General features: G+C 33.9%; 1 protein-coding gene across 5 annotated transcripts in view; it reads left to right on the forward strand.

Annotated features, from left to right (window-relative positions):
• The window catches only part of LOC131951450 (disintegrin and metalloproteinase domain-containing protein 10), a 43,199-nt gene that overhangs the window by 24,622 nt on the left and 2,986 nt on the right, over positions 1 to 15,591 (forward strand). For 4 of the 5 annotated variants that reach the window (XM_059313863.1, XM_059313866.1, XM_059313865.1 and 1 more), the window contains exons 3-18: positions 3,653 to 3,788; positions 4,055 to 4,176; positions 4,415 to 4,586; positions 5,013 to 5,118; positions 5,484 to 5,648; positions 6,788 to 6,931; positions 7,678 to 7,858; positions 8,346 to 8,521; positions 8,752 to 8,947; positions 9,398 to 9,557; positions 9,874 to 9,978; positions 10,445 to 10,532; positions 11,499 to 11,598; positions 11,966 to 12,100; positions 13,198 to 13,337; positions 13,494 to 13,691. In XM_059313863.1, the coding sequence (XP_059169846.1) occupies positions 3,653 to 3,788; positions 4,055 to 4,176; positions 4,415 to 4,586; positions 5,013 to 5,118; positions 5,484 to 5,648; positions 6,788 to 6,931; positions 7,678 to 7,858; positions 8,346 to 8,521; positions 8,752 to 8,947; positions 9,398 to 9,557; positions 9,874 to 9,978; positions 10,445 to 10,532; positions 11,499 to 11,598; positions 11,966 to 12,100; positions 13,198 to 13,337; positions 13,494 to 13,691 (2,324 nt within the window). Of the gene's footprint in view, positions 1 to 3,652; positions 3,789 to 4,054; positions 4,177 to 4,414; positions 4,587 to 5,012; positions 5,119 to 5,483; positions 5,649 to 6,787; positions 6,932 to 7,677; positions 7,859 to 8,345; positions 8,522 to 8,751; positions 8,948 to 9,397; positions 9,558 to 9,873; positions 9,979 to 10,444; positions 10,533 to 11,498; positions 11,599 to 11,965; positions 12,101 to 13,197; positions 13,338 to 13,493; positions 13,692 to 14,694; positions 14,849 to 15,591 lie in introns of all 5 variants that reach the window. The other variant, XM_059313867.1, reaches the window with a different exon arrangement.

Below are 15,591 nucleotides of genomic sequence, written 5' to 3' on the forward strand. Positions count from 1 at the left end.
TGTCTGTGTTTGATAATAGATTTCTAGATCTATCTGTAGTTGTCTGTGTTTGATAGTAGATCTACCTGTAGTTGTCTGTGTTTGATAGTAGATCTATCTGTAGTTGTCTGTGTTTGATAATAGATTTCTAGATCTATCTGTAGTTGTCTGTGTTTGATAGTAGATCTATCTGTAGTTGTCTGTGTTTGATAGTAGATCTATCTGTAGTTGTCTGTGTTTGATAATAGATTTCTAGATCTATCTGTAGTTGTCTGTGTTTGATAGTAGATCTATCTGTAGTTGTCTGCGTTTGATAGTAGATCTATCTGTAGTTGTCTGTGTTTGATAATAGATTTCTAGATCTATCTGTAGTTGTCTGTGTTTGATAGTAGATCTACCTGTAGTTGTCTGTGTTTGATAGTAGATCTATCTGTAGTTGTCTGTGTTTGATAGTAGATCTATCTGTAGTTGTCTGTGTTTGATAGTAGATCTATCTGTAGTTGTCTGTGTTTGATAATAGATTTCTAGATCTATCTGTAGTTGTCTGTGTTTGATAGTAGATCTATCTGTAGTTGTCTGTGTTTGATAATAGATTTCTAGATCTATCTGTAGTTGTCTGTGTTTGATAGTCGATCTACCTGTAGTTGTCTGTGTTTGATAGTAGATCTATCTGTAGTTGTCTGTGTTTGATAGTAGATCTATCTGTAGTTGTCTGTGTTTGATAGTAGATCTGTCTGTAGTTGTCTGAGTTTGATAGTAGATCTATCTGTAGTTGTCTGTGTTTGATAGTAGATCTATCTGTAGTTGTCTGTGTTTGATAGTAGATCTATCTGTAGTTGTCTGTGTTTGATAGTAGATCTGTCTGTAGTTGTCTGAGTTTGATAGTAGATCTATCTGTAGTTGTCTGTGTTTGCTAGTAGATCTATCTGTAGTTGTCTGTGTTTGATAGTAGATCTATCTGTAGTTGTCTGTGTTTGATAATAGATTTCTAGATCTATCTGTAGTTGTCTGTGTTTGATAGTAGATCTATCTGTAGTTGTCTGTGTTTGATAGTAGATCTATCTGTAGTTGTCTGTGTTTGATAGTAGATCTATCTGTAGTTGTCTGTGTTTGATAGTAGATCTATCTGTAGTTGTCTGAGTTTGATAGTAGATCTATCTGTAGTTGTCTGTGATTGATAGTAGATCTATCTGTAGTTGTCTGTGTTTGATAGTAGATCTATCTGTAGTTGTCTGTGTTTGATAGTAACAGTACAGAGCCATTAAAGCCCGCTAAGCTGTCCAATAATAAAGCGGCATGACAACAATGTCAGTCACGTGAAAACTGTTCGTCACGCCGATCGTGTTGACAGAGATCAGCGCGCCCCATGTACATTTCGCGCCGGCTATTTCGGTAGATTCAACACAGGCCAGGGGATAGTGGCCCACTTGTAACAACAGCACGGGCCGGCAAGTTCTGCTCCAAGTATGTGATGCTGCAAACTGCAGTGCATCTGGTGAGATGGTTATCTCAGAGGTCAAGAGGCGGAGACCTATAGGTGGGGGTGGGGGAGTATTACTGGAGAGGGTTGATCGTTAGAATTTATGTTAAGTTATTCAGTATACACACGTGTAAGTGTGCTGGTAAATAAGCCATGTCAAGATGTCAGTCACGGATGAACTGTTCAATGTGTAAGCCGTAATGCATGTGGCTAGGGTTGGCCTCGGGGCTAAGGTGGTCCGCCCAAAGGAGATTGTCTGGCCATCTTAACGAGATAGTCTGGCCATCTAAACGAGATAGTCTGGTCATCTGGACGAGATGAGTGGGCCACATAAAAGGAATAGTGTAGCTGCCTAAAGAAGATACCGGGGCCGTCTAAGTGAGATAGTGTGGCCGTCCTAACGAAATACCATGACGTCCATCCAAATGAGATACATGACGCCCGTCCAAATGAGATACCATGACGCCCGTCCTAATGACATAGTAAAAAGAACTCAAGATTAGACCAGTCGAAAATTAAAACTGGATTGCGTAACAACACAAGCGTGCACTCTCGTCAGTCAGAAGTTTAGTTCAAACATGTCCTTGAGGCCGCAGCACTTCAGGCTTGTTTGAACTTCTTCCTACGATGTGGTTTCTGGCCAAATGGTCGGAGAATCGAATGCATGATGCGTGGCAGTCGTGCATGTTTTAAGGCTTATAGAATCGAAAGATTAAGTAATATAACACCACATTGGAGGGTCGGCTCTGTTTGCTGAACGGGCAAATTGAACATTATGTAAATTGACTACTCTAGCGGAAGACAGTGCGAACATGTTCCGTCAGTGAGCTGGGCTGGCTGGTTTCTAAGAAAATGGTGAAAAGATAATTTCATGTCTGGTGTGTGTGCCGGATCTATCCAGAACAGGAAATCGCTATACTGTAGACTGTAGGCTACAATACTTCTTATCATCACACTATTTGAAACCATTGGGAAGGGCCTCAACCAGTCTATTGTAGTTACCTTACTGAAATAAATTTTACAACCCATCTCTTAAGTCTTAAAGGTTGTAAGTAGGGGCGGTAAAACTTTTTAAATTCCGCTATTTAAATAAAAATCTAATTTTTGAGTAGAATTATGGCCTTGCTTTTTTTTTTTTTTTGTGGTGGTGGGAGGGCATTGTGGCATTTTGTGGTGAAATAAACCGGGAGTGATCTCCCCTAAACTTTCTCGAATATTCTTATATAAAATAACAGGGGATGGAAACTCGGGCTATAGACATGATTTTTAATCCATTTTAAATACTTAAAGTTTTAAAAATAGAATAAAATCTCGTAGACAAATTAATTGCACACCAAGTGAACGCAAATAAAAAAAGCGCATAATAGTGCGCAATATTATTAGTACTTTTAAAATTTACATTAGTTTTTTGAGAAATCGGAAGTAGCGTAAATTACTACTTCCAGTCAACGGAAATTACTCAAAATTTAACAGAAGGTAGAGAATTAGATCTTTTACTTACATGTGAAATTTCATTTATCTATCTGAAATAGTACTCAAGTTATAGGCTTTTTAAAAATTCAAAGTAGGAAAAGTACCACTTCCGGTTATCGGAAATCGCTCAAAAGTTGATACGGATCTACGATTTTGATAAAATACTTATATATGAAATTTCATCAACCTAGCTGTAACGGTACTCAAGTTATCGTGTTTACACACGGACAGACACACACACACACAGACATACGGACAAGATTGCAAAATTATGTTTTTCCGTATCAGTGAGGTGTAAAACGTCGAGATTTGTAAACATCTCGATTTTTTTTTTTTTGCACGATTACAATACTTTCTCTATACTACGTATATACGAGAAAGTAAAAAGTGATCTAAAATTGTATGACGGCCCCTTTCTCCTTTGGTATAGCACCAGTAGGGCTGCAAATTGTGCTGGTCCCTCTGTGAGCCGCAATATTTGGCAACACCATACATTTCACATTGGGTTTTCAGATGGAGCTGCAACATTATATTTTCGGGGGCATCAACCACAGGACAGCATCAGGCAGCAAATACCCTAGCTACGCCACTGGTCCACACTATTTAAAAAAAAATTAAAATGGGGGCTACCCACCAAAAGGGTTGGACTAATTAACCTGATCACATATGTTAAATAGAAACACATACATAGTAGATTTTTAATGTATTTTCACATTTCAGATGGGGCATCTCTAAACGATTACATACTTGACTATCAGCCATTACATTTCAACCCATTACACCTACATGAGCAGCACGCAAGAGTCAGGAGGTCAGCGGACCAGAGTTTAAAGTTCACTTTGAAAGCTTATGGCAGGTAAAGACTTTGAGTTGACATCTCATTTATTCTCTGTGATGTAATTAAGCTGATGCATTCATATAGAGAATTGTGTGTAGACAACCTGATGACTTTGCTAATTGTTCACACATATTTAAAAAACCAGGCCAAATTTAAAAATAGAAACTATGTACAAATGTGCAAGTAAAGAGTTATTTCAATTTCTATATATTTTATATTTTAACTTCTTTATAAGGCATTCCTGTATGTCTAATTTCTGTTTATTTGTGTTATTTTTAACTTAGGACATTCAATGTTCGCCTACAACCCAGTAAATCCATTTTTGCTGAGGACCATGAACTGGTCATTGATAATGGACCACCCACAAAAGTAGATACAAGTTTTATATATGACGGGAATGTAGAAGGTAATCAAGGGCTGGACCATTGCAAACCCTTTGTGTTCAAGTGGTCAATCAGCATCAGAATAAGATAGCTTTGAACTTTTATATTTTGTACTCTTAGTCTAAGATTTAACTACTACTGAAACTGAATTTTTTTATTTAAGCTTAGCTGAAACTTCCCAATGGAGTCTTCAGATGAAAATTTGATAAAACAATTTACATCCAGTACTTGATGAATCAATGTTTGTGTTTTCTTGTCCAGGTGAACCCAATAGCTCAGTTCACATGTCAATCATCAATGGCAGCATTTCTGGGCACATCATCATACCTGGAAACACCACCTACCACATAGAGCCAGCCAGAAACCACTTGAACCATTCCGATTTCCACACCATCATTTACCCTGAATCTCACATGAATTTGGATCCCTACAGGTACACTTTAAAAATCAAGATAGTGATGTTGTTTGCTATATTCAAAGTTTCCAAATACTTATTTAAAAAGACAATACTATACTAAGCAATAAAACCAATTTCCAATTATTTATTTCAAATGTTTCTTCCATTTCAAAATCAACATCACCATCATTTTGTGATCTAAAAATGTTAGCATAATACCTTAGTTTATAAAAAAATGAATAGTTTAAATATTAAGAAATTTTTTGAAAATTTCTTTTTATTTATTGAAATTAATTATTAAGCATATTTTATTTATGCTTAAGTTTTATTTATACTACATGTTGATAATTGATGTTAAAAATTCTCATCTTTACAATCAACAGTATTTAGTCAAGCATTTTTCAACCAAAATCTGTAATAAAAATGTTGGAACATCGTTGAATGTGATGGTTTTTGTTACAGACACATGCGGACAGGGACAGGGAGATGTGGAGGGGGTAACATGTACAAGAAACTTCAAGATATGTGGCAACCTATTGATGAGACCCCCAACAGATTTAAGAGAGATGTAAGTTTAAGCCATTAGATCAAAGGGCTATTGTTTAATAGTAATTAAAAAAAAAAATTAATTAACATTTAGTGAAACTGGAAGCCTAGTTAACAAAGCGGTTTACAAGAGAATTTTTTTTTTATGATTAAGTGATGAGATTTTAAAGAATTAAGGAAATTTTGTTTTGATCAAGGATATTTTACTTAACTTTACATATTTGTTTTAGGAAACTTGCACATTTTTTTTTAAAGTCATTAAAAAGCCGATATAATTTATCTATCATATTTCTGTTTTGTCCAACTTAATATTTTATCTAGACAGATACTTCACAACTTCCAGTTAGTCTGCTGAAAAAATAACTTTTTTCTTTTTCTTATCTTCAGACTTTCTCAGATCCAAATCCCTACAACAAATACACAGAACATGCTAATCAGCCCCACTACAGAAAGAGACGGCAGCTTGCAGATGAAAAAAAAACATGTTTCATGAGTTTAAGAGCAGATGTTCTGTTATACAAACATTTTCTTTCAAAGAACAATAATAATCCAGTAAGTAGATATTGGTTAATTTTTATAATTTATAACTACTTTAATGTTTTGGAAAATATGATTAAATTATAAATCATAATTTCCATTTCAGTGACTTTTTCTGTAATCTACTTTTAAAATATTGTCATACTACTTATAATGTTGAGCTCTTTTTTGTACACACAACTTATATCCAAGACTTATGTTTACTTTATTTTGTACATGTACACCTTTTTCTCCCAGACAATCAGGTCATATATGCCTACACACTGTAGCTTTCTAACCACCTCCTAATCTATCTGCCCTCTAGTCTAACATACTGGTGGTATATGCCTACACACTGTAGCTTTCTAACCACCTCCTAATCTATCTGCCCTCTAGTCTAACATACTGGTGGTATATGCCTACACACTGTAGCTTTCTAACCACCTCCTAATCTATCTGCCCTCTAGTCTAACATACTGGTGGTATATGCCTACACACTGTAGCTTTCTAACCACCTCCTAATCTATCTGCCCTCTAGTCTAACATACTGGTGGTATATGCCTACACACTGTAGCTTTCTAACCACCTCCTAATCTATCTGCCCTCTAGTCTAACATACTGGTGGTATATGCCTACACACTGTAGCTTTCTAACCACCTCCTAATCTATCTGCCCTCTAGTCTAACATACTGGTGGTATATGCCTACACACTGTAGCTTTCTAACCACCTCCTAATCTATCTGCCCTCTAGTCTAACATACTGGTGGTATATGCCTACACACTGTAGCTTTCTAACCACCTCCTAATCTATCTGCCCTCTAGTCTAACATACTGGTGGTATATGCCTACACACTGTAGCTTTCTAACCACCTCCTAATCTATCTGCCCTCTAGTCTAACATACTGGTGGTATATGCCTACACACTATCTAGCTTTCTAACCACCTCCTAATCTATCTGCCCTCTAGTCTAACATACTGGTGGTATATGCCTACACACTGTAGCTTTCTAACCAACTTCTATATGCACTCTAACACTATACCCATATTAGACCAAAATAAAAGCCTCAACTACCAAATGCACAATTCCGAGGTTTTTAGATGTTTCTAGCCTAACCCTACATGTGGCACACAAATACAATCCAGAACTAACATTTTTAAACTGTTTCTGTTGGTAGGACAAGGCTAAAGAACTGATTCTGTCTCTATTTGCAAACCATATTAAAGCTATCAATGACATATATACTGTGACCCCTTTTGCCAAGACTGATAATCCAGTCCCCACTTTTAGGGGGATCAACTTTCAGTTGCAAAGATCAGTGGTAAGTGTTTTGTTTTTCTTCTACAAAAATAAAATATTAAGCAAAAAAAGTTTTTGAAGTTAACAAGTGGTATAAGTTCTAGTTTTTACAGTTTAAAATATCTAAATCCAGCTCTTATACAGATATAGGTAAAATCTAAAACTTAATCTGTTAGGTGTTTTTCAGAACTTGGTACAGTAGCAATTTATTTTCCTCTGGGTTTTTATAAATTACAAGCCGACCCGTATCATACGCCGCTAGCCGCTATATAGTTGTTTTATTTTCTATTTTTCAGTAATTCCTAATTTGTGAATTTGACAGTACCAACTCTGCCACTGAAAATATTTGCTTTAAAACACTATCAGTAGCTCATTAAGGACGATACACCCCCCCCCCTGTGAAAGTAAACTCCTCTTAGTTACCTCCCCTAAGTTTAACATCGTTTCAAACTAAATTATCTGCCCCTAATAGCCGTCACTAAACCCGGCTCTACGATTGTAAACATTTAGCATGAACCACAGCTCACCAGACCATGTAGGGGTGGGGGTGGTAGGAAGCGCGCTTACAGCTTGGTGTTTTCTATCGTCTCCAAGAAGAGAATTATATATATAGATAGGTTTAATAGTGGTATATGAATAGGTTCAATTTATTGAACTACGATATCTTTATAGATAAAATTAATATAAAGTAAGAAAATATTTTGCCTTTTTAAAAAAAACTATCTATTAGTTAATATAACATTTGCTGTTTTGCATTATTATCAATAGGTCATGACAGATTGTACTGCAGGTGTGGACAGTGGTTACTGTACTGATAACCTGGATGTCAGCAACTTTTTAGATCTTACAGCTAATGAAAAACATGACGCCTACTGTCTTGTGCACACCTTTACTTATCGTGACTTTGTTGGTGGCACATTAGGTCTTGCTTGGGTGGCCACCCCTGATTGTAAGTTTATATATATATATATATATATATATATATATATATATATATATATATATATATATATATATATATATATATATATATATATATATATATATATATATATATATATATATATATATATATATATATATATATATATATACACAATGGTCTGCTTCCTCCTGTCTCTACTGCCACTTTTTGCTGCATAATAATAGCCATGGTTAGCCTGAGGGTATCTTCATATCAAGATTTTGAAGTTTATAAAAATCCTTTTAATATTTTGTAGTGAAAATCAGTTTGTTGGGTAAAAAGCTCAGTTTTAATTTTATTGAATTATTTTAAAAATGTTTACATTTACTCATACTGCTGAAATTTATTGTCTTTGAGTTCTTAACTTTGAAGTAGAAATATTTCAGTAAGCTAAGAGTTAATCTTTTTTATCTCAAACTTTGTAATCGAAATGTGCCCATTTTTTTACTCAACTAAGATTGAATGTTTTTAGCTCGCAACTCTGGGGTGTGTGGGAAGTACGGGCCGGTGAGAGACAACAACAATGGGATCTCAGACAGAAGTTTGAATACAGGTATTGTGACCCTGATCAACTTCAAGCAAGATGTACCCCCACGTGTGTCTCAGCTCACGTTTGCACATGAAGTTGGACACAATTTTGGAGCACAAGTAATTCATTAAGTTAACTCTCATTCATTTTTTAAAGTGGATACATTTTTTTAATCTTTTTTAAAAATAAATTGCTATTTGCGAGTATTTTTAATAATTTAATATAATTTTTAAAAAAAATAACAATAATTGTTACTATTAATTGTTATCAATAATCAAGTAAATAACCACATCTATGCAGGATTTGTAATTGTTGTAGTGTAAGTATTTTTTACTCCTTAAAACTTCAGCATGATACGACAAGTGTGTGTGCCCCCTATGGTACCTCCCTACCTGACTCCTCAAATGGGAATTACATCATGTTTCCCAGTGCCACTCAAGGCAACCTACCAAACAATGCCAAATTTAGCACCTGCAGTAAGGATGCCATTGCCAGAGTTTTGGAAACATTAGCGCCAAATGGGAAGAGAGATAACTGTTTTAAGGGTTTGTTTGCTTAGACTTTTGTTTTAAATTTTTTTATTCATCTTATCTTAGCTATTCTTAAATAGCATGCAAACATTACTAGTCCATTTCAAACATCTAGCAATCATAGTATATAAAAAGTAAAGAGTACGTTTTAGATCTTGCTATCTATTGGGCAGATGAAGTAGAGTTCATATGTCCTTGACCTTGCTATATGAAGGGTATGTGTGGTCAGTACTTTGTCTAGCCGCCTTTACTTTCCCTAACATGAGTTAGGTACCCATCAGAGCTGGGTGGACTCAGGGATGTTCTACTGACATGGATCCGAATTGAACTCAAGACTACTGCTTAGGCCACGTGTCCCATAATCTTAGAATATGTTTTAGCATTTATACTGGATTTACAACTAATTAATTGTCTGTGTTTTGAACTATCAATAACTTTTTTCTTTTCGATAAAAACTTTTTTCAGCCTCCAATAATAGTTTCTGTGGGAATCGTATTGTTGAAGGTACTGAAAAATGTGACTGTGGTTTTGAAGGGGAGTGTACGGACCAATGTTGTAATGAACAAAAGGAATCCGCAGATTCACAAGTGGCATGCACTTTTAAAAACTCATCTGTTAAATGCAGGTAATAATATGGTTCCTTGTTTTTGCATTTCTAAAATTTCCAGTGATGAGACTTATAATGGAGAAACATTTTTTTTCCTAAAACTGGTTGAATTTTAACTGCAGTTTGTATCAAAGAACATGATTAAAGAATTACAATCATTCCTTGTATGACAATAATCATGCTAAGCTTTTAATATTAAATTATCATTAAATAGATAACAAAAAATGATTTATTCTAAAACAACATACCTAAAAATGTTATCATCCTATATGAGATTTCTGAGTTCTATCAATACTGTGTTAAAAACATCATTAAAATTTTGTTTACTTTTCAGCCCATCTCAAGGACCATGTTGTCAAAGTAGTTGTCAGTTTGTAGCAGATACCGCTTTTGTTTGTCAGGCTGCTACTGAGTGTAAAGATAGTATAAATTGTGATGGATATCCTTTTTTTACAAAGTGTTCACATATTTACAAGTCTATACTGATAATTACAGATTATACAAACATTACACAGAATAAAAATTACAATAGCCTAGTTTAAATTTAAGCCAGACAATTATTTTTAAATGATACTAATATTCAGTTAAATTAAAATGACCACCAATCCAAAATGGATATTGCTATTATTAACAACTATTAAACTTGACATAAGCTGTCCTCTATCCTGGACAGGCAGAATTAATTATATCAAAATTCGACAATTCATAAATATGCAAGATTTTGTTTTGTTTTGGCCAAAAAAATACATTAAAAAATTGCAATTAAAATTGTTAAAAATCAATTAGAAAATTTCTTTTGTTAAATTTTATCTTTAAATTGATCCTATGTAGTACAAGTGGGTTTATTGTGGTTTTTAACCTCATATTTGGTTTTTAATGTTTTTATTTGTCTTAACTGATCTAACAACCTCTGCCACATGTCCAGTTACCAGTGCTAAAAATAAGGCAAACTTTACCTTCTGTAATGAGTTCAACAGAGTTTGTATATCGGGAGTAAGTAGTTTGATGTATATTTATAACAGTTTAAAATAAAATAAAACAAATTTTAAAAACCTTAATTATAATATCTCTTAAATGCACTGAAAATTTTTTAATGATACAACATACTTGCTTCCTTTAGTAAAAGCATCGATCGCTAAAATATATATGAGATTTCATGAGCGACCAATGCTTTCAGAAAGCAAGTTGGTAAAAATTATTTTTAATTGTTCTTGAACTTGTTATCTCTCCCATTTATTATTGAATTTAGTAATAGTTTAAATGAAAAAAACCTAATGTCTTATTAGATTAAAAAACTATATGTTCTTGCATTGCCATTGAATTTAGTAATAGTTTAAATGAAAAAAACCTAATGTCTTATTAGATTAAAAAACTATATGTTCTTGCATTGCCATCAGAGACTTATGTATTTGGAAAGTTAGAATGAAATTGCTGCATTAGAAGTGGGTTAAAATTAAACAAGATTTGTCACAAACCCACCAAAAAGAAACCAGACATTGTAAACTAAACAAAAGCTTATAAAAAGGAATAGCAAGTTCAGGAAAAGATTGGCTATCAGTTATAAAAAAATGGTATCCCCCAATTGATGGTGGAACACATTAAGTAATTTAATCATAGGGCAGATGTAATAAGGTTCATCTATGAGGGGATTGTATACTCAGCTAGAATATGTTATTAGTTGCATATGTTTACAGGGATCTTAAAGTAAAATCTTTTTAAGAAATTATCACCTATACAATATTGCTTTTAGCTCAAAGTTTGTATTATCCAATTATTTAGTGAAATTATATAGGTGTTCATTTTTTTTTTACTGCTAGTGGAATTTATTCCTGATATAAAAAACTAGCAAAGTTTATCTTTGCATTATAAATATTCAAAATTCACATCACATTACTATTAGAAGTACATGTGAATAATAGTTAATACAAGATTCTAATATCAATTATATTCCAATTTTAGGAATGTATGGGTTCAGTTTGTTCTAAAATAAATTGGATTGAATGCTTCTTGACTACTGCACAAGGTGCCACTGTTGAAAATATGTGCTATGTATCATGCAGTAAGTTGAATTGTTTGTATTAATGAAATCATATTATTCTTGGATAGATGTTGTGTTTAACCTTATTTACACTTATGTTTTTGAAGAAATTATGCATAACACATACTAAACCAACTTTCTAACTGTTTACAAAACTGTCAGATCACAACCAAATGTAATGTTATGGATACATTATTTAAATATGGAGGGAGGTGTGCTACAATAGTTTTAAAAATACATTACTGGGAGAGTTATCAGACAGCTTAAAAGAAATCACCTTTGTTGAAAAATGTTATTTTAGTTTTCATCACATATGGCTTATTTTAGTTTCTGAAGTGAATAATTATATTGTAATGTTGTTAACCTATGTTGGTTATTTTTATTATAGAAGAAACTGAGAACAGCGAATGTATTAGCTCCTATGATACAGCCAAAGTTGATAAATATCCTGTTTTCAAACAATTGCTGGACGAAATAAAATCTGGAAAGAAGGAAACACAAATAGGCGTAAAACGTCCTCCAGGTAATATTTTATTTACTTCCAGCTTACAAGTTGCGATTTAATGCGATTTAGTCCTACACACCAGAGTGATGCAGCATTGTATACAGGTTTCACCTAGGCATTATCAATTGTGTTTTATTAAATATCTGACCTTGTTTTCTAAGTTATTCAAATGTAAACAATACTGGCATTATATTTCTTGGATCTTAGTTGATGGGCACTATCCCAAGGGGTCGGTGTGGTCGAGTCGGTAAAGCTCATGTTTGCTAAACCAAAAAGTCTCGAGTTCGAACCCTCGGGCAGGTGAGGCTCGTTAGCTAGGGACAGCCACTCTTCTAGGAGAGACAACTCCAAAATCAAACAACTGCTGCCTTGTAGTTTGTTCTTGGTTGGACAAAGGCTATGGAAGCAAATCCAAAAAGAAAAAGCAGGCTGAAATCAGAGTCAATGGCCTCAATGGCGCATAACCTGTTGACACGTAATCCTTAATTGTGATGGAAGCATGGTCGAGTCGGCAAATCTCATGGTCTATAAATTCAAAAAAAGTCTCGAGTTCAAACCCTCTGGCAGATAAGGCTCGATCCCTTCCAACACTAAAAATTAAGAACAAAAGAAGAAGAAAGAAGACCCTCCCATGTGTCAGAGGTGTCACATGGTGCTGTTGGAAGGGGTTGGGTGTTTTTAAAACTACTAACTAATACAGCGCCACCCTTGTGCAGGACACCTGATCAGCAGGCCCCAGGTTTTGAGATAGCAGGGAACTTAGGGGCACGCAACCTTTTGTTGCTTCTTGGGTGCCAGAGAAATGGCATCCTTTTAGAACCTGGGTGTCCTTCCAGTAGATATAGTTCACCTGTTTCAGTGAACCTGGCATAGGAAAGGATGGTCTGCACTTTGCCCAGCCACCTTTACTTTCCTTAACGCAAGTCACCTTAGAGCTTGGTGGATTTAGAGACATTGTACAGTCTTGAAACGGGGATCAGAACTCACAACATATTGTTTAGCAGTATACCATCATGGGGGTGGGGGGTGTTATGATGGGGGTGGGGGGTATTTTCCTGGTGTCGAGTTAATCAACATCCATGAGTATGCTTAACATTTTTTCTTTTTAAATCTAGGTTCCCCTTGCAATGATTACAAGGGTTTCTGTGATGTTTTCTCCAAATGTAGAAATGTAGATGCTGAGGGGCCATTTAAACAACTAACAGATCTAATATTCAATCCAGTTACATTAAAAAATATACGCACTTGGATAACGGTAAATAGATTCTTTTTTACATTTATTTTGATTTTTCATTTTGTATAATGTAATTTTTACTTCTGTTGTTTTCTTTATTGGCTTTATGTTCCTGCACATGAAGCAAATTGTATTTCATTTCTTCTTGAAATGTACTAACATTGGTTATTTTTTCAGGATCACTGGTGGGCAGTTCTTCTCATGTGTATTGGTGTTGTAGTGTTTATGGGAGTGTTTATTAAAATATTTGGCTACAGTACCCCAAACAAAAACCCTAGGAGGAAACCACAAGAATCTTCAGAATTAAGATCTAGAGCCAGACCTCCAACTGTTGCTCCCAAACCTTCATCGTCTGCTCCACGGCCACAAGATAAGGTATGACATACAAGCTTTACACACGTTAGCTGCTGTTATTAGGCAGATGGCGTTTGGCCATTCATCTACAGAATTTTGAAATTAAAAAAATTAGGTGAAATTGCATGCTGTAACACAATTTTATTAGAAAGTTATGAAATAATAGCAGATGATCTCTTTCAAAATGTAAAACTGATGATACATAACAATAAGACAGATGAAGTAGAGTTCAGCTAATTATTTCTAGGAGTGGTTTTAACCCAAGCCCTTAGGATTTTAATTTATTTATAATGCCTCAAAACACAGTTTCGTATAATCTAATTGTGTTGTAATAACAAAGATTTTTTTAACTTCTTTCAATGAAAACTTTTTAAACCATTACATCACTACTGCTTATTTGTTATTGATATTGACATTTATTATTTTACCAATCACCAGTATTAAGGGTGAGTTTTTTTACAAGGTGTCTGAAAAAGTTTTCTCCATATTCATTGTACAAAATTTCAGAGCATTTGAATTTTGTTGTTTGTGCCATTGAGAATGTTTCTTTGTTATCTATTTAAAACTGCTGGTTTTCTTTTCAACTAATTTTTTTAGGTTTTTCCCTGAGGGTTTAAAAATACATTTTACATTTTTGTTGGGTTTTTTTTTTTTTATTCTAGAAGATTGAAATTAAAAAACTAGTATCGGGGTGTACTAACTCTATCCATTGATCAATTTCAACAATTAAGGTTTATGGGACAATATTTTATTTCTCTCCATACATTATTTCAATTTCTATTATTGAAGTTATTTATTGTTTAAAAAATTTCATGTGCTAGGAAAAATTAATTTCTCAGTGTTAATTTCAAGTTTGCAAGTTTCTTATAGTTTTTATTTTTATTTAAAGTTAAATATAAGATAATAAATTCAACTTGAGTAGACTTATTCTAAAGTGAGAATTTCTCAGAGTGATTTACCCCTGAAAAAGATCTGATTGTTTTATAAAAATGTCTACCCTGTTGTTGAAATTTACTTACATCAGAGGGATTATGGGGCTGTTAGCTGTCTGACTCCAAGCGCCCCACAATTATTTCCTGTTGAAAACCGTTTCACTGTGAGTCAGTACGGCAGAGAAGGCAATGCTCCTGGTAGCTTATAGATGACATTAAAGTGATCAATAAAATCAGTTGAATGGTGTATGTAATAACATTTATCTCCCTAAACAAATCCTTCTGCACTGCTTCATTCAAGTTCATAAGGATAGAAATAAAAGAGATTTGTATCTCAGTACAAAAAGCATGTGAAAAATGTTCAATTTGTTTCTGTGTCATTGCTTCTGTGTTCAACCCAACAAACTGAAGCACTCATTGAGATTGTCAGAGTATTGCCCCTTAGTATGCTGCATGCTTCCCTTTATTTCGCACACATAAATAATCAGAAGAACTATTGTACTCAACTAATCAGACATCCAAGCTCTCAAGTTTGTTTGATAAGTTTTCAAGGTTTTAAGGTTTTTTTATTTTTTTATAGAATGCTTGTACCTTGACTATTTCTTATACAGCAAAATTATCATTTCAGAAATCATTAATGAAATAAATTGGTTTATTTTTGGAGTTGTATTTGTTTTTGGGAAATATTAAATTTTTAGTATAAAAATAAAATAATCTTTGTTAATAAAAAAATTTAAAACCCTGTAAAAAATTCAACTGCAAGTGTATGCTATTTGTTTTCAATTGACTTCATCAGTAACTTTTACCTAGCATGCTCTATTATTTCTTCAATGATAGTTTTTACATAATTTATCATAAACAGATTTGTATTGTACAATAAGGGAGTATGATCCTATTTCAGTTACTATTTGTTTTCTAGTATAATATTGCTTTGCTTTTATTGTTTGTAAATAATATGTAATTGTGCATCACTGGAAACAGCTTTTTAA

This window comes from Physella acuta, unplaced genomic scaffold, assembly GCF_028476545.2.
Source record: "Physella acuta isolate Inbredline_101_S28 unplaced genomic scaffold, ASM2847654v3 ptg000813l, whole genome shotgun sequence".
Lineage (NCBI taxonomy): Eukaryota > Metazoa > Mollusca > Gastropoda > Physidae > Physella > Physella acuta.